This window comes from Cygnus olor, chromosome 13 (genome assembly GCF_009769625.2).
Source record: "Cygnus olor isolate bCygOlo1 chromosome 13, bCygOlo1.pri.v2, whole genome shotgun sequence".
NCBI classification, from domain to species: Eukaryota; Metazoa; Chordata; class Aves; order Anseriformes; family Anatidae; genus Cygnus; species Cygnus olor.
In genome coordinates, this window is record NC_049181.1 from 6,850,561 (window position 1) to 6,872,234 (window position 21,674).

Sequence of the window (21,674 nt, forward strand, 5' to 3'; positions counted from 1 at the left end):
AGCAGGCTCCTGGGTTATGGTGCCAGTCACTAGGTGGCAATGCGACACGCAGGCACACAGCAGCCCGCAGAGCTGCTCTCCAGCCCTGGGGAGGCTGCTTAGAGCATCGCAGCTCCTCCTCCCTTGCCTCTGGGGACAGAGATGCTTTCCGAGGACGTGACGCTGGTGATGAGCCCGGGAGCTGTGCTATAAAAGGAGAGAGGTGGTTTGTGGCTGGCCATGGGAAGCTGTGCTCGGAGCGCTGGCCCCATCACCGATCCAGCAGGAGAAGAGGCACAGGGCAGAAATCTGCTGCTGGTTGGGTAAGGTGCTGTGTGACATATCCTCACCTCTCTGCCCCACAGCAGTGTTCCTCAAGCAGAAACCAAGCCTGCTTCCCAACCAGCTCATGTCTCGTGGCCCCCTGACTTTTCCTTGTAAAGGCAATGCTGTGACATTTGGCTGTGCCGGAAATCTTGCGGAAGTTGGCTAAGGACAGACCAGCGGCACATCCTTGCATAAACCGGTGGCTTCGGGAACCAGACTGAAAATGCTTCTCAGCGGCGGGTGGTCTGAGTACCTCAGGCAGGGTCTTCTCCGTGTTGTAGATGAGGCAGATGCCTGCAACGTACGTACTGCTGTATGTGTGCACTGTTTTGGCAGCTCTCTGCGTGCCAATGCTCCTGCCTTGATAGGATCTTGCTGTCATTTACTCATAGCAGCATCCAGTCTCCACTTTATCCAGTAATCTATTTACTTTAGCTTTTAACGTGAGAAGACAACAGTAAGTCACTTGTCTGTGAACATCTGTTTGCATAAGGTCAGCGGGGTGCAGTTTAGAAATGAGGATTGTTCCAGGACCATGTGTTTCATTTGCAGCAATGGTACAGCTGTGTGCTTCTCAGAAAACCTTTAATCCCATTCAGAGCAGCTTTCTGCTTAGGCCAAGTGTGGCAACGCCATCGAGTTCTCCTTCGACTGTTCCCACAGTGACTAACACAGTCTTAACATGAGTATTTGTTTTGATTTGCTGGGTATCTTCAGTTGTCAGTGTCTGCGAGTTCTGCACCGACGCGGCAGGGACTCTGCTCTAATGTTACACTCAGGAAGGAGCAGCTCTCCAGCAGAAATCATTTGCCACCGCACCCCCCTTTTATATTGGATTTAATACTGATGTAAATAATCGCAGTAACACTGTGATGAACCAGAAGAGCCCTCAGGAGCCCAGCCACTCGGGGGAATGCCTTGGCAATTGCCGAGCCTTCTGTGCTTCTGCCTCCCAACTTGTAGCACGTGTATTGAGAAGCTGGAGGAAAGGGGAGGTGGGAATTCAACAGCATCTTGTGTGAGACGGGTGCTTGGGAGCTCTCCTCGGCCTCCAGCAGCCTTCTTGCTGGGCTGGTTGCTGCATCTCCCTGCTCCGCTGTGAGGGTGACAGCTCCAGCCAGCAGAAACCACTGGGGCCGTGGCATGGATTCCACTTTTCTAATTATAAAAGTATCTGCTGTCATAGCGTGGTGGTGACCTCAGCTCTATGTGCAAATGTCCCGAAGACTCTGGAATAGCAAGCGTCACAACTAAGCAGAATTTTTGAAAGGAATATGGAGATTTTGTAGGCTCCAAGCTGCTTCTGGTGGAGCGTTTCCTGGAATCAGTAATGAAATCAGTCATTTTGCTACACTCTCCAGTTTAATGCGTGAAGTCTTGCAGTAGCAACATTTAAAAGCTGTTTGTCTCATTAAAGATCAGTTAACTCATTTCTGAAATTAGAAACTTCTATGATTAATGACTTGTGGTATTTTGCTGTAAAGGAGATGCTTGCTAATCATTTTTTTTCCCCCAAAATCACTTCTGAGACTTGTATTATTGCTTTAGTTATGACACAGTGACAGTGATACTCGGTGCTTCAAGAAAAATAATTGGTAATGATGCAGTTCGTGCCTGCAAGAGCCGTGTCTGAGGAGCAATTGAAAACTACATGGTTGTAATAACAAAACTTGAGGAGAATGATTTTGGGTGAATTTTCTGGCTTTAGCACAGAGACTTTTTTTCATTTTAATGGAGTCTTGCCAGGCTAAAAGCCTCGAGATCAGAACTACAAAGGATAGGTCACGGTCAACTTTACTTGCCTTCCTTAACCCTTGTTCCTGCCTCCGAACCACGATGGAATGTAAATGAAATAACGCGCTAACCTTTTTCTCTGTCCACGTGCTCACAACTGGAATCGTGAGTCACAAATTGCGTTTTCTCAAACAATTATTTCCAGACACACGCAAGTACGGTTGACAGCACTGGGGGTGTTAGCACTTAAAGGGCATCCAAATTGCAACGCCGCGTGTTTTCACAGCACAGTTGTTGGGGCATGGATGCAGGGTTCAGAATCCTGTGTTTCACGTCTCATAGTGACTGAGAAATGCTGTGACCCGTTCTGATGGTGTCCCCAGATGTCCGTGCTGTATGGCTCAGCTCCTAGCTCCAGCTGAACTCAAAAGCCTTCATCCTGTGCTGGCTGTAAGCAGCGGTGTTGGGTGCAGGAGCAGCTTCACGGGCAGGGTGGCTGCTGCTGCAGCCCTGGCCCATGTCCCATGGCCGGTGCGTGCCCACAGAGCGCTCCCAGCTCCCTCCTGAGCCCTGCACCTGCCAGAGCCCAGGGCATCGCTCCTGGGGGCCAAAACCCCCCAGCTGCATCCCTCAGGCAAGAAGTCGCATCGCTCACGCAAACCTCAGCGGCAAGTGGCCAAGTCCTGCCTTGTGAATGTATCTACCTCCCGTGGGAGACAGCGATTCCTTTGTTTAAAGAATAAAAGACAGAATCCTGTCAGAGCCTGGATCTCTAAGATTAGTGCTTTCTAAGAGGAAAATGTTTCATTTGCTTCCACTCCACTCTTACTGTGTCTTTTTTCTTTTTTTTCCCTGTTCCATATCTCCTGGTTTGCTGTGATTCCCTGCTTTGAAGCTAGTTATATCAGGCTACTTCTCTCTGTATTTTACGGTGGGATTTTTACGCAATACTTAATTCGGTTATCTTTAAAATGACAGATTTGGCCCAGGCAGTCACACTCCACACCTCTCCTCTCCCTTTGAACAAGAATCCTACGAGTGTGCCGAAGCAAGAAGCGCTTACAGAGTGACTCCCTGAGTATAAATAGCTTGCAAGCAAGAGCAGCACCTGCCATCTTCGATATGTCTTGCACTTCCCACAAACCACTCGTGCACACTGGTTTGATCACAGCTATTGTTTGCGCTAAGCCTCCTCCTACTCCTATAATCCTCCCATTTGAATGGATGGGATATTTTGCATATGGTGAGGATTTTAGGGATATAAATCGCAGCCAAGTATTTTGTGGACATGACACGTCGTACGTGTGCATGCTCTGCCAAGGGCAGGGACATGGAAACGTTGACGAGCACCGCGCTTTTCAAAAGTGCTTTCAGTCACGTCCCTTGACTCTTGCTGCTTCTTTTAAGGAGCTGCGTTGCTTTCCAAATACAGCAGCTCTGGGGTAGTGCCTAAGTCTGATAGGATCTGTGGCTTTTCATGGGCTGGTGCTGGGCTATTGCCATGGGGCAGTGTAGGGTGCATCATCCTCGCCACGTCTCGCTGCCCAAGGGACGGCAGCCGGCTTTGTCACCGCCTTCAGCAGAGGGTGTCTGTGCTAGTGATGCTGGAGGCTCTGTTACCAGTGACCTCACGGAAGGTGTTAGAACTGCAGAGAAAGTGCTGTGAAGAAGGGCTGCGCAGCAGTCGTGTCAGCTCTTTCCAGGTAAACCCTGAAGGACAGGGCAGTGCGAAGCTTGGTCCCTCAGGGCAATGCCCCTGCACTCAGTGGGACAACTTGAGCAAAGCCCCAAGCAGCAGCAGGAGCTAGGGAAGCGGCTGTATTTAATAAAGCTGTGTGTCCAGAATGTCCTGATTGCTCATTACAAACACCTGGAGTTTAATATTTTCCTGTGTTTCTCCAAGTAAAACCTCAGCAGTGCCGTTGATTATATTAGTTGCTCAGAATAAGCTCAATAAGATCTTCTAGCCTGGGAACTGTATGCAATCCCTTTGTACTGAATTACATTCCTTTAGAGGAGGTGAGGATATTACGTATACCCATGTCAAGCCAGTAGCACAGAGTAGTGAGGAGTTATATTTTTTTTCAGTTCTGTTGTTTTTCTCTCTTAAATAAAACCAGCTCTTTCTGTAAGTTTCTTCCATAACTTTGAGTTTACGAAGTTTTATTTCAGTAATGTACATTATGCTCCAACACTGAATAAAACTGCAGAATAATATTTTTCTGGCCTCTGACATTTATAAGGGTGTGTTTTTTTTTTTCCTTTTTTTTTTTTTTGTGTGTGTGTGTGTGTCTGTAATGCTTTTGTTTGTTAGTTTTTGGAATATACTACTTATTTCTTTGGAATATATTTTAATCTCCTTGATTCACGTGAAACCATTAGATGGCAAAAAAGAAAACGTGGTTTCGCTATGCCTTTCAAAAAGCTTTAGATGTACAGTTACATGTATTTATATGCCTTGCAAAACGAAAACACAAGTTGCTACTTTAGGATCTATAAAGACTTGCATTTGACTGTTGACATGATATATTCAGATCATTTGGCATTTGGTTAGCGGCCTGCTCTGAGGAGCACAGATTTTATTGAACACGCTGTTTGAGCATACCGCTCTTTCTGTTGTGTTTTCCTTCAGATGCAGCCAAGGTCATTTTTATGTGCCATTGCCTCCTACTGCTGAAAGGGAAGACGTATGCAGGGGTTACCCGCCCTAGCTAATGCTATGTTCTCTGCCATACCCGACGTGGATTAGTTTTCCCTCAAACCTAAAATTACACGGCACAAGACTGCTTAAAAACTGCTCATCTCATGAGGGTTTTACTGGGTTACCAGTACCAAACCGGACCCTGAAATCCTCCCCTTTGTCTTGGATGATATTCTGGCTGACCAAGGCTTTTCTGCAGGGGGCTAGGGAGGATCTGAGCGGCTTCACCAGCTGAAGGCGTGCTCGACATTTGCAGCTATGCCGTTGTGCCAAAGGGTCTGAAGAGGCACAAGGGGCTGCAGCACACGGCGGCAGCTGGTGGCAAGGGAGCAGGAGGTGCCACTGCTGTGGGGGCACTCGGCGGGGGGGGGTAATGCTGGCTGCTATTTAAATCGGCAGCAGATGCATCCGCACGCGTGTGTGACGTTCCTCAAGATGGCTCACGGAGCCTGAAGTTTATAAACGACTCTTCTTCTGACTCCTGCTAATTTTAGACTTGGAGTGTTTACAAACAGAGCAGCATTTGTCTCTGCTCCTGATCCAGAAGGATTTCAGCCCCAGCTCCTCTGGCATATTCCCTAGAGGAAAAAAAAATAAAAAAAGAAGAAGAAAAAGGGATATAAAATAGCGATAGCTATTTAGAGATGCTGAGGGAGCATTCAGAATGCAGGCACAGAATGCCAAATCTTGAGGCTGCAAATAATATATTGGCAGATCCTATAGTGTTACCAGAAAGTAGGCAGGATATACACCTAGGAACAACTTTAGGGCAAAGAAATGTGGAGCTGGGAAGTGAGCTTGAAGGCATCACTTCTTGGTGGTGCTCCAAGCCCCCTGGCTTTGGCTCGGGAAAAGACCAAAGCAGAACAGCACGAGAAGTTAAGTTGTAGCTATGTTTGACAGCCGTCACCAGCACCAATCCACTTTGAACTTTTGACATAACTGTGTTTTAGAGGCCACAAATGGGTCTGAAAAAACGAATCATCAGGTCTGTCAGGTCTGTAAAAATCAAATGCAGATTAATTTTTCTTAAGCTTAAAGAAAAAGTCAGGCATGAAACAATGTTATTGCACTGTATCATTGTATATGCAAGCCTGCAATAACGTTAGAGCTCTGCTTGACAAGTTTCCTCTCCAATATTGCTCTATGTTCACTTTCCTGCTGTTGCTCTATTAGCTTTCGGTGTCTGAAACTCTGGTGCAACTCCGGGGACAGCTCAGATCAGTCACGTAATGCTTGTCACAGCACTTGCCTGTCTGTTTATCGGGGTGGCTCAAGATTTCTAACATCAGGTTTCCCATTGCAACATGACTTTGTGTCCATCTGGTGTTATCCTGTGAGTTTTTCTCTGGATTTCAGGCCCAAATTTGGTATCATACACATTTTGGCTCCCCAGCCTCTTCTTCAAATGCAGCTTTCCTGCAGCTCCACAAAGGCAGGAGTGAGATCAGCTGCCAGTGCCAGGCTGCAGCTTGGCACAGTGAAACATCAAAGCTCCTGCTCCAGCTCAGCTTCAAAACCTTTCAGGTTTTGAGACGTGACCAAGTAGCAGAAAGAGGGGTAAAGGGAAAGCTGCAATTCGCAGGCTCTCTGAAGAAGTGCATTTTCCTGTTATTTTACATGGTAAAAGTAGTGAGCAATAGCCATAGTTGGAATTGTGCTTATGATGTTCATGAGGGGTAAGGGACCATCTTTGTCTTGTGCTGTGAATAGCAAAAGAACCACTCCTGTGTCTTTCATCTTTATGTTTCCTGTAACAAACCTTTAATGGGCCAAAAATCTGTTCTGACATCAAGGCACTTGGTCGCAGTTCAGTTTCTGAATGCTTCCGCCTTTTCTTCCATTCCACCTGCAGAAGTTCAGGCTGGGGGTTTCTAACAAAAGCGATAGGGCAACAGCTCTCCCTAAAGTTACTGTGTGCCCCACTGCCTCTCCTGGAGAGGAAACGAACTGTGTAGTATTTACTTTTGCTTTTATAGCACTAGAAAGCACTCACAGGCCCTTTACTGCATTCTGCATTCTCCCATTGCAGCTTTACCACCTCAGATACCTGCAAACCTGCGTCTTCCATGGCTCCAATGTTGCTATTCTGTTTTAGCATGCTGGTGATAAATGATTATTGGATGCATAGAAGCTATGTATGAGAGTGTTGGAGTATTGTTGCTGCTGCAAAGGAGATGAGATTTCTTAAATAGCTGCAATTCATAAAATTTTAGGAGGAGAGGAGCATCCTCAAAATAAAATAAATAAAAAGGCAATTGTCTTCTAGAGGTAAATTAGGTAGCATTTTGAGATAAGAAACTTCTTCTGTAGGTCAGACTTTCCAGGTTTAGGAAATATTTCTGCTAAATGAAAATTTCTAGTAACAATTAAAAGATTGTGCTAAATACTGTCAGTTAAAGAGTCCCGTAAACATACTGTATTTGCCATGTGGTATTTGTATCACCACTAACACCCCCCAGACAAATTTGGCCAAAATTTCTCATTTCAGAACTTCATAGTATATTTCAGGATGCTTTAGTTTCAGCAAATCCAGAACTTAAACCCAGGCTGACTGCCAGAATTCAAAAGTTTTGTTAGCTGTGAGGAAAGCTCCGAGATTTCATACAAAATCACTAAACCCCCTACTTTGTAAACTATTCTAGAGTTACAAGAAGAATTTGATTTTTTTTTTCACTTACACACCAAACCTAATATCCTACTCTGTTACAGAAATGCACATCTTTGTAAACTGTGATCAGTCTAGCTTAGTAAATGTACTGAAATGCAGACAGAAAAGACCTTCAAAACTTACGTGTTTTGGACTTTCAGCAGTCTGGAGGACTCTGATCTCCAGGACTACGGGCCTCACACCAGTGTTCTGCTCAAACCGGTGGCACCGGTCGGGATTTCCTCTGCAGTTCTCTAAGCTCGATCAGCCAGAAGGATCCTTGCCCAGCAAGGTGAGGTGCTCAGTTTTCCAGGTGCTGAGCACACTTCCCAGCCTACAGGAGCACTCCAAAGAGCTGGGGTCGCAGCACAGAATGCTTGATGTCCATTAATTTTAATTGAAATGATTCCTGGTAAATAGGTGAGAAATTCACTGTGATCACTATGATCATTATCCCTTACTACAAGTGTCTGCTTAGGGCTTCTCTGTTTATCAGACTGAATTATTTAGAGAAATTAAACTGCAATCTCCATACTATCCATTAGCTGGAACTCTATTTGCATATAGCAGTTGGGTTTTGGCAATCAAAAAGAGAATATTCTACACAGCGAGCTGTCTGCCAAAAAAAGGTCTTCTGTGTAGTGCTTAAGACTGCGTAGGAATAGGAATGGTAAAAATAAGATGGGGACCAAATTAAACAGCCATTACACAAGCATGTGCCTGTTAGAGAACTAGAGAACAGGCTGTGATTTGGTCCAGTATTGAGTATTTCGCTAGTATTTCTCTAGCCAATTAATTCTAACCCCCCCCTTTTTTTTTTTGTTAAAACACAGCTGACAATAAGGGCGTTTGCCCTTGAATTCCAGTTAAAATAGTGCTTTAATATCAGGTAGTAAGGAGGTGTGTGATAGATTTATTTGGACTGACTTCATAGACATCATTACCAAGAAGTGGCAACAAAACTTTAGACATGCCCACTTGATCATTTACTTATTTCATCATAAAGCAATAAATGCCTCTAGATGCCAGTATAAATTAAAAACATAATTTGAAATGAGGAGTAAGTACTTGTAAGACTTTATCATGTCTGGAATCTTATATTTAAAGCCTAATATTGCTCAACCTGAATGCAGGGAGAGTTTTACTTCAGCTTTAACTGGGAACACAGCAGGAACCACCATGACAAGGCTAATTTAAACTTGCTGGACTACTTTAAAGGCATGAAGTAAAATTCCCACTATTTAGAAGAGCAGAATCTGGACCTTTTACAAACCAGCACCTTCAGAAAAGAGAAAATTTCAACTAGAGAATAAGCTAAAGAGCCAAGGAAAAAGTACACTGAGGAGCTATGTCCCTGCGGTAGCTATGTCAGGTCCAGAATACCTCAGGGGGATGTACGTCTTTATAGATATTTTACTAGAGTAGGAAAAGCACGTGTGTGACTCGAGTATGTGTTTTATGAACAACGTGCCCAGTTATTGGACGTTACGCAGCAACCGTTATGTTGTACGAAGGCACTTAGAGTTTACGGTTTCAGACTGTAAATGACACCCAACTTATCCAAGCTTGTGCCAAGTCAGAACCTTCTGGGAGGTGTTCCTTGGGGGATAAATTCCCTCAGCAGAGGCACGGCTCCGTGCTGCACGCCAGCTCTGCCGTGTCTGGTTCCAGAGAGCAGCCCTGAGCTGTGAGTATTTAGAGAGCCCAAATATGATCTGCTGCGTGTGTGTCCCTGCTGAAAAAGCCTCATGTTTCACTTCACACTTGGAGCTTGTGAGACCTTGCTATGCTTGGGGCAATCGCGTTTGTCCCCCCGGGCAGGAAAGTTCAGGAACCTTAAAAGGGTATAGACGATGCTTCGACAGTTTGTGCTGCATTGCTGGCTTCTTGCCATTTGGTTTAGATGACTCCATCACAATCTTGGGACGAGCATGAAAGGCAATTAGAGAAATTTACTATATTTGACTTTCAATCATTCTCCTCCCACCAAAACCAGTTGTGAATTCAGACCTTCCCTAGCCGCACAGGTGGACGGGAAACACCTACGCAGCATTGGCACAGGACACAGCAGACCTCTTTCTACTAAACTTCACTAGATCTTCTTGCTCTGGGTACCTGATCTGCCTAGAGGTGCAGAAATAGTTTCTAACTCAGAAACCCAGGGAGTGCTGTTAGTGAGAGATACGATCTCCAAGTAGGAGCCTTGTACAGGTCTGGCTGAGGTACGTAGCTTGTTGCGTATCAGTTCTGTCATCGCAGCATCTGAGTGCTTCTCAGCTTCCAGTGTGATAGTTGTAAAGCAGCGAGGTGACACTTTTCTCCTACTATAGTTGGGAAAGGGATGTACTGAGACACTAAGCCCAGACCCATACTTACATATCTGTGAGTTAGTTAAAATTTCACTGCAAAGCCAGACCTCGTGTGAGACCTCAAAGCCAGAAATGCTCACGGCAAAGCATGGAACTGATGAGGGAATCTGAAGACTTTAATGCCCCACCCCCAAACACCATCTCCACTGGAACATGTGAACCGTCAAGTTAGCTCTAAAAGTAAAGGCTGAGCAAACCGCATCCAGGCTGCAATAAGCCTTCATGCCAAGCCCTGTATATTTTGCATGCGTAACACCATATTTTATTACTGATTTAATTGACACTTCTAAGCCTTGCAGACTAGTAAGGAGAAAACCTAACTCATTTCAGAACAGCAGGGTAAGCTCTCTCTGCCCGACGGCGGGTACATTTCCTCTGCAACATGCTGAGCTGCTACCTCCTTCCAGTGTTTAGTGTCAGTATATGGGCCTCATTTGGTCAATGTAATAACTCCTGTAAAATTTAACAGATCTCCTGGCAAAGGTGAGAATGGTTCGTGGAAGAGAAGTTCACTGTCAGTACTAAGCAGAGCGTTTATCAGGGGGGTTCTGGAATGACTTCGGACCAGAAGTGTGAATTGTCTGTAACTCCCATCAAAGTCACTGCAAGCACCTTTGAAAAGAAGGGTCTTAAGGAAATTGTACTAGACAGCTGAAATCTCATTTCTGGGGCTTGCTGGCTTCTTCTGGAAACGCTGCCTCAGCCGAACTGCAGAATTTCTCCTTCCCCTCTCCTCCACTTCCAGTTCTCCAGTTTCAGTGGTCCAAGTTCATCTGAAGAGAAACAGCCAAGAGAAAGCCCAACTTTTAAAGCCTGCTGTTAGGTCTCTGAAGTGTTCAAAAACATCACAGAAAAAGCCCAAGCGAGACAGACTTATACTGAAAGCACCCTAAGTGTAATATCATCAGAGGGCTTAGTGAACCTCTGGGGAGGAAAACCGGCCCTGCCGGGACAATTCCTTGGATCCAGAAACAGAGCGGAGGTTGTTCCTGCTGCAGACAGCTGCGTGCAGGACTTTGCTAAAGGGTTTGGGGTTAAGCTGGCATTACTTAAGGGAAAGTCATTTCGTAAGCGCAAGCGTACGGGTGTCAGCTCCGATCCCGTCTCTCCGGCCTTAGCCCCAACGGCCCCGATTTTCCCGTTCCCACCCTGGCCCTGCCATCACCCCTGACCCAGCAGCACCTGAACGAGGCGGGTGAGGGCGCCGGGTCCAGCAGGGGCTCGCTGCCCCCCCCTCCCCAGGTGATGCCCGGCCTCCGGGCAGCCCTGCGGCGCCTTGCCGGGGGCAGGAGCGGGGCCGCGACCGGGACCCCGACCCCGGTAAGCCGATCTGCCCTCAGCTGTCCCCGGCGCTGGGCTGGAGCGAAGGGAGGGCGAAGGGGGGAGGAATTCGGCCCCGCTAAAAATAGCGGCCGCGCAGCCCCGGCGGTGCCGCAGGCCGGGCTGGAGACCCCCGGGCCGGGGCTGCGCTGCGGGCCGCTTGCTTCTCCTGCCCTCGGGGCGGGGGAGGTGCGGCTGAGCCCGGGGGAGGGCCCTGCCCTGAGCGTGCTGCCTCCCCCCGGGGGCTGCTCGGCTCTGGCCGGTCTCGGAGAAGCCCCCCGTCCCCCCCCGCCCCCCCGGCCACAAGCAGTCTGTTGGGGAGGGGGGTGTCAGGCCGCCGCACCGGGGGCTCCCCCGGGCGTTTCGCGGCTCTGCCCTCCCAGCGCTTTTATTTTGGGCTCTGCCGAGCGGGGCCGGGCTCCCCGGGGCTGCATCGGGTTTCCCCCCCCCGCCGCCCTCCCCGCGGGGCAGAGGCCGGGAGCCGCGCTCCTTGCCCCGACGGCGGCCCGCTCCTAGGAGGCCTCGTCCCGCCGAGGAGGAGGAGGAGGAGGAGGAGGAGGAGGAGGAGGAGGGGGCCGGGGGGGTGGGCAGCGCCTTTCTCGCTAAGGTGAGAGGAGCTTCGGCAGCCGGCGGGGGGGCTCCCCCTGTCCCCGGGAGGAGCAGGGCGGGGGGCGAGCCCCGTCCGACACCGCGGGGCTGGGAGCGGGGCAGCGCAGGCTCCGCGTGCCCCCCCCCCCCCCCGGTAGAAGGGAGCTCGGTGCCCCCTCTTCCCTCCGGGTCACCCCCCCGGCCCCTCGTCACCCTCTCCTGGCTTTTCGCCCTCCCGTGACAGCAACAGGCTGTCAGGCTCGGGCAGTGCCGGGGAGCCTCCTTAGCTAAGGGGAGCCACCCTTAGCGGGGGGGGGGGGGGGGTGTGTGAGAGCGGCTCCCCTGGGCGGGGGCCAGGCTGGGGCCGTGTCACCCCCCCCCCCCGGCGCTTGGGGCACCGTCCCGGGGCTGGGGGCAGCAGGGATGCGCCTTGTGCCCCGTGGGTGCCGCTTTAGGGGGGGCCCGGGCTGGGAGGTGAGGAGGGGGTGCCGGGACCCGGGAGGGGTCGGAGGGGGCAGCTCTGGCTCCAGCCCCCCCCCCCCGCTGCCGGCGAGCGTAAACCTGCCGCCTCTTCTGCAGTGCCGAGGACTCGCGTCCTCCTCCTCCTCCTCCTCCTCCTCCTCCCATCCGCGGCTGCAGCCCTGCTGCTCCATCCCATTATTGTTAGGGGAGGACGCGAAAAAAAAAAACCACACAGAACCACACCAACCCACGAACCACCACCGAACCCAACCAACACACCCGAGCAGCAGCCCCCCCCACCCCCCACCCCCCCACGAGGTCTCCCCCCTCCCAGCACCCGCTGCCCCCCCCCCCCCCCCCCCTCCGGTCGGTGGGACTCCCAGGACCGGCTGCGCTTCCCTTGGCCCTGGGGAGGGGAGGCAGAGCCGGGGAGGCGGAGGGAGGAGGGGGCCGGGGCCGGGCAGACACAGGGAAAATCGCTTTTGTCTCCGGCACGGCGAGCGGCGCAGGGGCTCGGTGCTGCGGCTGCCGGAGCCCCCCGCTCACCGCTCCGCTCGCACAGCGGCGGCTCCTGATTTATTATTATTATTATTATTAATTTATCATTATTATTTTTTCCTCCCCCTCCCTTTCTGTTCGCGTTATTTCTGCCTTTTTCGGCGCAGAGGACCCCCCCCCCCCCCCAGCCTCCCCAGGACCCCCTCGCCCCCCAGCCTCCCGCACGCACGCTGCCCCCCGCCCGAGGTTTCCGTGGGTCCAGCCGGAATCCGCGCCGCTCCCGGGGGTTCCCCCCCCCCCCACGCTGGGGTCTATGAGCGGGAAGGTGATCAAGCCCAAAGAAGAGAAAGATGCTGCCAAGGGTAAGGCAGGCGCAGCCGCTCCGGGAAACAGCGTGGTCCCCCGGCCCGACCTTACCGCCTGGGAGGGGGGGGGGGGGGGCACCGCTCCGGCCAGCCGCTCCCAGTCCCTAGTTTTGGGGACCTTCCCTTCCCTTCCCTTCCCTTCCCTTCCCTTCCCTTCCCTTCCCTTCCCTTCCCTTCCCTTCCCTTCCCTTCCCTTCCCTTCCCTTCCCTTCCCTTCCCTTCCCTTCCCTTCCCTTCCCCTCCCGGCCCGGGCCGCGGGTGGGGAACCGGTGCCCGGCGTGCGGAGCTCCGGCCGCGGGGGGGGCCCGGCTCAATGCGGCACGAAAGTAAGTGCCCCCCCCCCCCCCCCCCCCCCGGCAAGCGGGGCCGAGCCGTGCCGGGGAGCGGGGAGCGGGGAGCCATCGCCATGGAGATGGGGGGGGGCGGAGGGGTGCATGCGGAACCCCCCCCCCTCCCCGTTCAGCCGGTGCTGGGCAGGGGGAGCAGCCCCCGGGGTGCCCCGTGCCGGGGGGGGGGCACATACAGGTGGCTCTGCCCCTGCCGCGCTCCGCACCCCCCGAGCACGGCTGGCTCCGCAGCCTTACCCCAGTGTGTGTGTGTGGGGGGGGTGTTGGGGGCCGGGGGGCGCGGGGCTGCGCTGCTGCAGCCTTCCAGGAGTGGTTTTTCCCCGTGTGTTGGTAAATGAAGCCGTGCGTCTTCCCAAACGGGCATCCGTGCGGCAGGCTGGCGCTGGTGGGATGCCCAGGCGAAGGGCACGCTCTTGGCGTAAGAGGGGAAAAAACCCTGTTACTAATTTTATAAAAGAGAATGGGCACTCCGCTATCGTTCCCCTATTTTTTTTTTTTTTTCTTGCACTCTGAGAGGCCAAATCCAAAAATTCCCCCTTCTTATTCTTATTTTTATTTCTGAAAACTTCTTAGTTTCCTGATTTTGGAAGTCAGTGTCTAACGCTAGATGTTGGAGACCTCTTATTTTTATACTTTTTTTAAACCTTATCCTTCCGCTTCCAGCTACGTGTTGCTAAAAGTCTTAGCGTCTTCATCAGATTCTTCTTTATTTTGTAGTGAAAAATGTAAGTCCATCATTCAGATAGATCGCAAAATCTTACATTTTCTGTTTGTCTTTAAATTATTTTCTTTGATGTTAAGTAACTACTTATTTATGTTGGCCTTCTCCACTAAAATGCCCTTTAAATAATTTATCAAGCAACGCAGAACAAAAGATTCCTGCGTTTCTGAGGAATTATTTGCATGATTTAGAACTGTTACAATCCTACACATACCGAATTTGCCATACTTGCGAGAAAGCTTGGTTTTTAATCTGATTTGCATATCCCACTTTGTGCTGTGATCGCAAGTCTTATTGACACTTTAACTTAAGGTTTGAAATCGCCTGCGTACAGGTTGTGAGACGTGTGTGTTTCAAAACGCTGGGACAAAGGCATTTGTATCTCCTGGTAATGAGTCAGTAATGAGTTAGACATGCAAGGTTTTGATTCCCGTGGTGACAGCGTACCAGAAGATGTACGTTCTGTGCGTCCCGAGGAAAACTGCTGGTGCTGATACTCCGCTTCCAGGAGACGGTGGTACTCTTCTGGAGCTAGCGTAAAAACTTTCTCTGTTACCGCAAAGTAAGAGACCCGTTTTAGATAGAACAGGAGGAATCGGGTGTGTGAGGTTTGGCATTTGCTGTAGAAAAGTGAGTGGTTGCGTTCAGTGAAATGTGCTTTTACAGAGGGTCCAAGCATGTTGGTAAGGAGGAGATAGTATTTACCAGTTAATGTATAGGCTGGGTGGCCTTCTTGGGTCTCTCGGGTCATAGACTAAAATAAGATTTATTTATTATTATTATTATTATTATTATTTTTTTACCTCTGAACCCAGTGGATGTTCTTTTGCTAATTGTGAGCAGTGTTGCTCTTAATGGGAATGTTTAACTTGAATGCATCCATAGTAAAGAGGCTGTTTTTTTGTTTTTGCTTCGTTTTTGTACAATGAAATAATACTTTCTTTGGAAAGTATGGCGTACCATTTTCTGCATCTCCCTGCAGTTGTACTGTAGCAATGGGTATACTTCGGTCCCGACGGGAGCCTCTACAATTCGGGGTTTTAACCACTCTTTGAAAGAACAATGTAATCAGCTTTCATGTGAGAGTAGCTTATTGTGGTGGTAGATTTGTGTATCCACAGTTTGCAAGATAGACGAGGTAATTTTAATACCCACTGTAAATGTGAGTCTCCCAGGGCTGCATTTGCATAATAAATGTTGAGTACTTTGTTAGGGAGAATAGTGTCGGCCTTCCTTACTCCTCAAACCCGAGATGAGACTGCGCTGTAGTTCTTTGCAGAACTTGGAAGGCCATATTCAGCCCCAAAATAAGGAGCTGCTTAGTATAATTTGTTGAATGGCATTTTCTACAACCTGCTTTTTGGTGGGTCTGTGTAGAAAAGCCTGATTTATAGAAAACTCTGAAAGGCCATGGATTTTGGTAGAAAACAGTACAGTTCAATGCAAGAAGTTACTGTCTTGCACTGGGTATTTTAAGTGAAGTTATCCTTTCTTGTAAAGCCTGCGGTACCTTCAGTGGAGTTGTGCAGGTGTAACAGAAGTATCAAAACCTGCTTTTAAAGGAATAGTTTCCCTGGAATTTTTTTCTTAGACGAAAGAGGGGAAACAACTGCTCTCTTCAGCTGATTTTGTTGACCCCCTTTTATAAGTCCTGCCTAGAAAACCCTGTGGTGACTGTTTTGCTCAAAATGTGGTAGCTTTTAAAACTGAATGTGAACATTCAAGAATTAACTCTCCCAATATGAATACAGCTTATGGATTAACGTAATGAAGTCAGGGACATGCACCTTTCTGCAAAACGCTGCATTAACTGTGGATATATACATAGAAGATTAGGGCATCTCTGTGTTCTAACTGTGTGAGTGTTGGAGAGCTGCGGGATGCTGTTAGCCCCAGTAGCCTCCAGGCTCTCGTGGTGGCACAGGGACTGGTGGCACTGGCACCCAGTGGCTTTGTTCCTGCTGGTGGCAGCCTGGTCCCCACCGGCCAGGTTCTTTCTGCGCTGTGTAGCTGCCGTGCTGAGAGCGGCACATGTGGCCCAATGGGTGATTTTTTCCCTAATTCTCCCTCAGAAAGCTTTTGCTTTGCAGTTTGAGAACAGGGTCTCCAGTGAGTCTTGCTCTGTTTGGGCTTGTATCAAATCGACCCGTTCCGAGTGAAGTATTTGTTGAGCTTTTGGTTGGTGGAGAAGCGCTGGGCAGTGGGAGTATATAGGGCATCAGAAAGTGAGCTGAGAGCTGCTGAAATCCTTCTCGGGCTTGGATCTGGGCCTTAAAGAGCTGACACTGCCTGGTGTTACAGCCAAACTTTTTCCGAAGGCTGCTTAGCGATTTGTGGGGCTCCTCCAGGGAAGGTTAGGGGACAGAGGAGAGAATCTGAATCTAAATCTGAGAAATGGATTCAAATGTATTCGGCTTTGTGTTTACCAGCTGGATTATGTAGTGTTTCCTTCCCCCGTCAAGGCAGCCACAGAGGGGTCTCTTCCAGTCACCTCGCTGTCACTGCAAGAAAGTTCAATAACTTTGCCCAGAAGTCTGATAACCTCAGCCAGAAGCAGCGACAAAATACAGACTATGTTTTCTCCTCCACCAAGTATAATGGGAGGAGTATTTTCAAAGCTGATAGCTCTAATCTGAGAAGAACCTATTGAAATAGTGACAGTAAGGGTGAAGACTTTGGAAATACAGGTACTATTCTAATTTAATGACAGCAGAAAACAAAGCACTTAAAGCACCTGGCAGGAAAAATAGAAGTCAGAATTTTGACATATCTATTACTGCTTTTCCTGGCTTTATGGGAATATAGTATAATGCAGCTTATGATTGAAAGGTCTGTAGAAAAGCTGACAAAAATAAAGAAGCTGATCTCAACAGTTATATTTCTATAGTACTGAATCATGGGGAAGTAACTTACTTCAGGGACTGAAGAAGAGCTGCACAGAGACAACATGTAAGCTGACCATGTCTTGGTCTGGGGCCACTGAATCAAAATTAGCAGCAAGAGCAGACGGGTGTGAGAAGGGGGAAGGGAGAACGGTGCTAGCACGCTGCTGCTTTGCCAGCTCAGGTGGGAGGCAGGCATTTCTTTGTCTCTTTTTCAGAAGTTTGGGTGTCAATACTTTTGCATTGCAGACAAATAAATCATAAAAAATATTGGCAGACTTCCTCAGCAGCTGCAGTTTGACATACGAACTCAGGTCTCTGTCTGGGCAGATGTTTGCCAGAGGTAGATCGGGTCTTACTGTGGTAAATTGGTGCTACTGACTTACGCGTTGGAGCTTGTTTGTGTCATAAACATTTAATGTTGCCAAAGAATGAGTAGTTAAACTCAACGGTTTTATTTTGTTCACTTTCCTTTGTAAAGAAATCTCTGTCTCCTGTCTGAAACGTGAGATTGCAGATCCCCTTTGAATAGATGCCTGCATCGCCCACTGGGAAGTGGCAGCCAAAATCTGAGGGACGACCCACCCCATCCTGGGTATTAACACTGCAGGTTACAATAGATACTCAGCTCTTGGCTGATGTCCTGATCCATTCAAAATTCCCAGTGACACCAGTGGGAGTTCTCGGTGTCTGCCTGTGGCATTGCCACTGATTAGTGGGTGGTTGTTAATGTGCCCATGCTTGGAATATTTACAGTAACTACCTCCTGTTATGACTCATTATCTTTGACTGGTTTTGTTTCCACAAACTACAGTGGCTCTTTACGAAAGGTATCATCCTTCCCTCTAAATCCCAAGATGGTGCCCCCTGACATCTGCTGGTAAAACACCAGCAATTAAAAAGTGGACGCTGCCTTTGAGATCAAGGTGCCAACGCTTTCCTGCCGACACTTTGTTACTGCTTTCAGCCTTATCTGAAGAAATCCACAGTAAGGCAGTATTTTTAGGCACAAGCTTCAAGCTTTGGGGTTTGTGATATTGTCGGTTCTCATACAGCTGTTTCCCTGTGGCAAAGAACTCGTGTTGTACCGAAGGTAGTAAAAAGTCATCTTTTTTTTTTTTTTTTTTTTTTTTTTTTTTTGCTTCTAGAGGAAGATTTAATAATAGTTGCTTCTTGGCAGATATAAAATCCCATCTTCAAAGGAAAAACTCCCAGGCACATGAAGCTTGGATGATGAGTAGCCCCACAGAGCATCACAGGGGACTGCAAAGAGGTGACTATCAGCATCCACAGCAGATGCATAAAAATTTGTATGGCTCAGACTTCTGGCATCTCTGGTCTGTGGCCACCCACGATATGCTGGAGACTTGTCATTAAATGTATTTGTGCCATTTCTACTGTGATTTCCTGCAAGGCATTGGTCTTACCCCTACGCTTTGGGAATTTAGTGCTGCATTGAAGCCTAGGGTCAAATAAATGTTAATTTTCTTCCTCTGTTCCTTATTGTGTGTTATTGCCATAGTATATTTAGGAAAAGAGGTGGAACCAGAGTTGTATGAGCCACCTCCTCAGGAGCAAAGAAGTGGCAAATCCTGCTCCTTGGTCTTCTCCCTGCAAGCAGTGAATCTATGCTTTCATAAAATTATGTGTAAATCCAGATGTGTGGTCATTCCTGTATTCCAACAAAACATCCGTAAATCTGTGTGGAAGATTTTCCTATTCTAAAGGATTTACAACTAAGGATTTTCAGAGCAGGATCTTTGTGGGTTAATGTGTATTGGAGAGGAATTGCTCTGTTGATTACTCTAGATTGGAGGTGCATGTGTTTTGTACAACTTGGCTGTTGATGCATGAGGATTCGGCATCTGTTCTGTGGGACTGAAGCTTTCCTAGCCACTTGGATCTCTTCAAGTCGAGCCTGGCTCTAGGGTCTGTGTAACACAAGAATTTTTCTTGCCGTCAGTCTGTTGTCCTAACGAAATGTCTTGCTTTTTCCAAGCAGTCAAGCTTTCATGAAAATACATACGTTAAAAAACAAAATGAAATAACTAAAGGAGTATGTATTTACTTTTTTTTTTTCCTGTGGTAACATACATAAAGGACTTCCTTGTTGTTTGGTCTGGTTTCTTGCTCAATATTTGTATTGTTTTGCTGAGAGAAATGAAGGTGAAAATAATTTGAATTGTACCCTCAGGCAGGTAACGATTCAGTTCTTTTCATGAAGAGAGAGTAACGTGAGACTGTTCTCCACTTAATTAGTTTTGTGAGAGTGATGTGGAAGGCAAGGTCAGTGCTAAAGGAAGAAAGGGCTGGCATGGACTGAATGCTGCTTACGTTGTTTGAATAATTAGAGCATCACTCTGAGGTGGGAGGGAGCAGAGGGACTGAAAAGAAGTGGGAAGGGGGGATAGTCCCGAAACAGCAGTTGAATTGTCGTTGGTCTACGTTGCATCATGTGTGCACCCCTCAGGATCAACTAAATCCGAACTGGTGGTGGTTCAGTACCTTTGATGCTGTGGCTGTGACCGTAGCTAAAATGAAGGTGTGTTTACAGAGACTGTTCTGTGGCCCAAGTAATCTCTCGGTGATTTTCAGCTGAGGCTTGACTTAACTTACATAAGGCTTTGTCAGTTGCTTGAAGAATAAATTGTTTAACCTCTATGGGGTATTTCTGATACGTGCACTTTCTGTTGCCAGCTGATTTAGGACTAATTTTTTTTTTTTGCTTTAGTGGGATCAGACCAAACTTGTGTCACGTAATACTCATCTGACGGGAGTAGCCCATGAGCATTTGCTGGGTTTTGTAAAGTGACGTTTTCATCTCAGTACATCATTTGTAGTTGCCAGCACAGGGAATTCAACAACATTGTTGTGTTACTCGGATGTTCTTCTGTCTCCCTGTTTGTGTAAGCTGTAACAACCAAGACTGGCAACAGAGATGTGAAATTTCATCATCAGTAGTGGCAGTACCCGTGTGATTCTTTCTAATCTTCCTTCTCCATCCCCTCAAAAGGCACTGTGCCAGGAGGGTGAGTACTTGTGCAGTGGGTTCACCTTGGCTGCCTGCTGGGCGCCCACCCAGCTGCTCTCATTCACTGACCTCAGCGGGACAGGGGGAGAAGAGGAGATTGGAAAGCTCACGGGTTGAGCTGATAAAGACAAGGGAGATAACCATTTCCTGTTGTAGGCAAAACAGGCTTGAGGAAAACTAATGTAACTTAATGCCAATTAAAGCAGAGTTGGATAGTGTGAGAGACAAAAACTAAAACGCCTTCCCCCACTCCCTTTCTTTTTTTTTTTTCCTGTTCATTTTGTCTGTTGAATATTTGGAGTTTTTCTTTTAATTTTGGAGGTGACTCTTGAATTTTGAAAACATTTCTGCCTTCCATTAAATGAAGAGAAAAAGGGCAGGGCATATTTTGCATAAAATAAGGAAGAGAAGGGAAGCCTTACTAGGAGAGGGACACCAGAGAACAGTTGGTAGTAGGTAGCGTTGCAGGATGAGCGGTAAGTGCTCCCCAGCTATCTGTCATAGTATCAGTCATGGGGCGCTTCGGAATTGTGGGCTTCCTCAGCAGGATTCATTCTGCATCATCTGCCCTGCAGACACACAAGTGGAGAGAGCTTTCTGCTGTTTTTTCGCCATTTTTTTCACTATTGTCAAAATCTGAGAAGGTGGCAATATATTTGTCAATGTGCTGTTATCCTGATTATGGAGAAATATTTTTTCTTTGGATTTCACATCAGCTGGAAGTGTCCATACAGCTATCTTTTATATTCAGGAGATGTACAAATTTCGTGCGTTGCTCTTACACTTGCAATCTGCTCAAGCTGTGCTAGAGTCCTGCCTTGAAAACGTTAAATTTTTTAATTGTAATTACACGCAGTGCTCCAAACTGCTGTCACTTAGACTTTGCTCCTCTGAGTGCTGCAAGAGGATGAAAAATTCTGATGGAGCCAAGTGCCACTGCAAGCCAGTGTCACTTCTTATGGGGTATAGAGCTGGAATACCTGAACCGTGAAAGTCTCTTTAATGGTGAAATAAAGATGTGGTGGTGTTTTGGAGTTGTAGTATTGGTGGGAATTACAGCCGTCTATGTGTCTTCGGGGAATCATAATTTGTAAATGTTTGAGGCCATCGTGTAGAGCAGGTGCCTCCCCAGCTGCAGATGTTGAAGCAGTTTCTTCTGATGGTAAACAGGAGAAAGGTCTCTGCAGCTCTACTCGTGTACAATCAGCGCAGGTTTACTTGTCACGTGCTCTTCTTATGTTTGCTTCTCATCTTGCATACCAGTGACTGAATGTTCGGAGCCTGCCAAAAATAGCTAACTGTTTTTCAAGTGATTGGGCAAGGAGAACTAGAGGGACTTTAATTTGCTACTGCTCTTCTCCCTTCTTCCTATGCCACCTACTTGCTCTCTGAAAAAAAATACCTTTTTTTTGGTGGAAGTTAGTAAAAGGAGATTTATGTAGAAATGAAGTAAGTTAAAAGGGATCAAATAGGAAGTCTCTCGGTCACCTATGGGAAGCAGGAGGACTGTGATTCCAGTCTCAGGAGCTGAGAAGAGATTTCTTAACGTGTGACCTATTTCTGTTCAATGCTGGTCTCAGGATACCTCCTAGCCAGGGAGGCCAATATGGCATTAGGTCTATTTTAATGTTTGAATTTGGTTATCTGACCTGTTAAGCTCACAGGCTTGTGTTACTTGGTCCCTGGGAAGCTCCATCTTC

The 21,674-nt window shown here is 48.0% G+C and overlaps 1 protein-coding gene and 1 long non-coding RNA gene across 2 annotated transcripts in view; one reads left to right on the forward strand and one right to left on the reverse strand.

The window, feature by feature from the left end:
* Positions 1–9,782: 9,782 nt before the first annotated feature.
* On the reverse strand, positions 9,783–11,107 carry LOC121077072. Its single transcript, XR_005823883.1, has 2 exons — positions 10,943–11,107; positions 9,783–10,533 (listed from the first exon to the last, which is right to left on the reverse strand). It is a non-coding gene; the product is annotated as an uncharacterized LOC121077072 (long non-coding RNA).
* Positions 11,108–12,850: 1,743 nt separating this feature from the next.
* Positions 12,851–21,674, forward strand: part of FGF13 (fibroblast growth factor 13) — a 230,174-nt gene continuing 221,350 nt past the window's right edge. Inside the window, exon 1 of the mRNA XM_040571864.1 lies at positions 12,851–12,990. Within this exon, the coding sequence (XP_040427798.1) occupies positions 12,942–12,990 (49 nt within the window). The 5' untranslated portion in view covers positions 12,851–12,941. The remainder of the gene's footprint in view (positions 12,991–21,674) is intronic.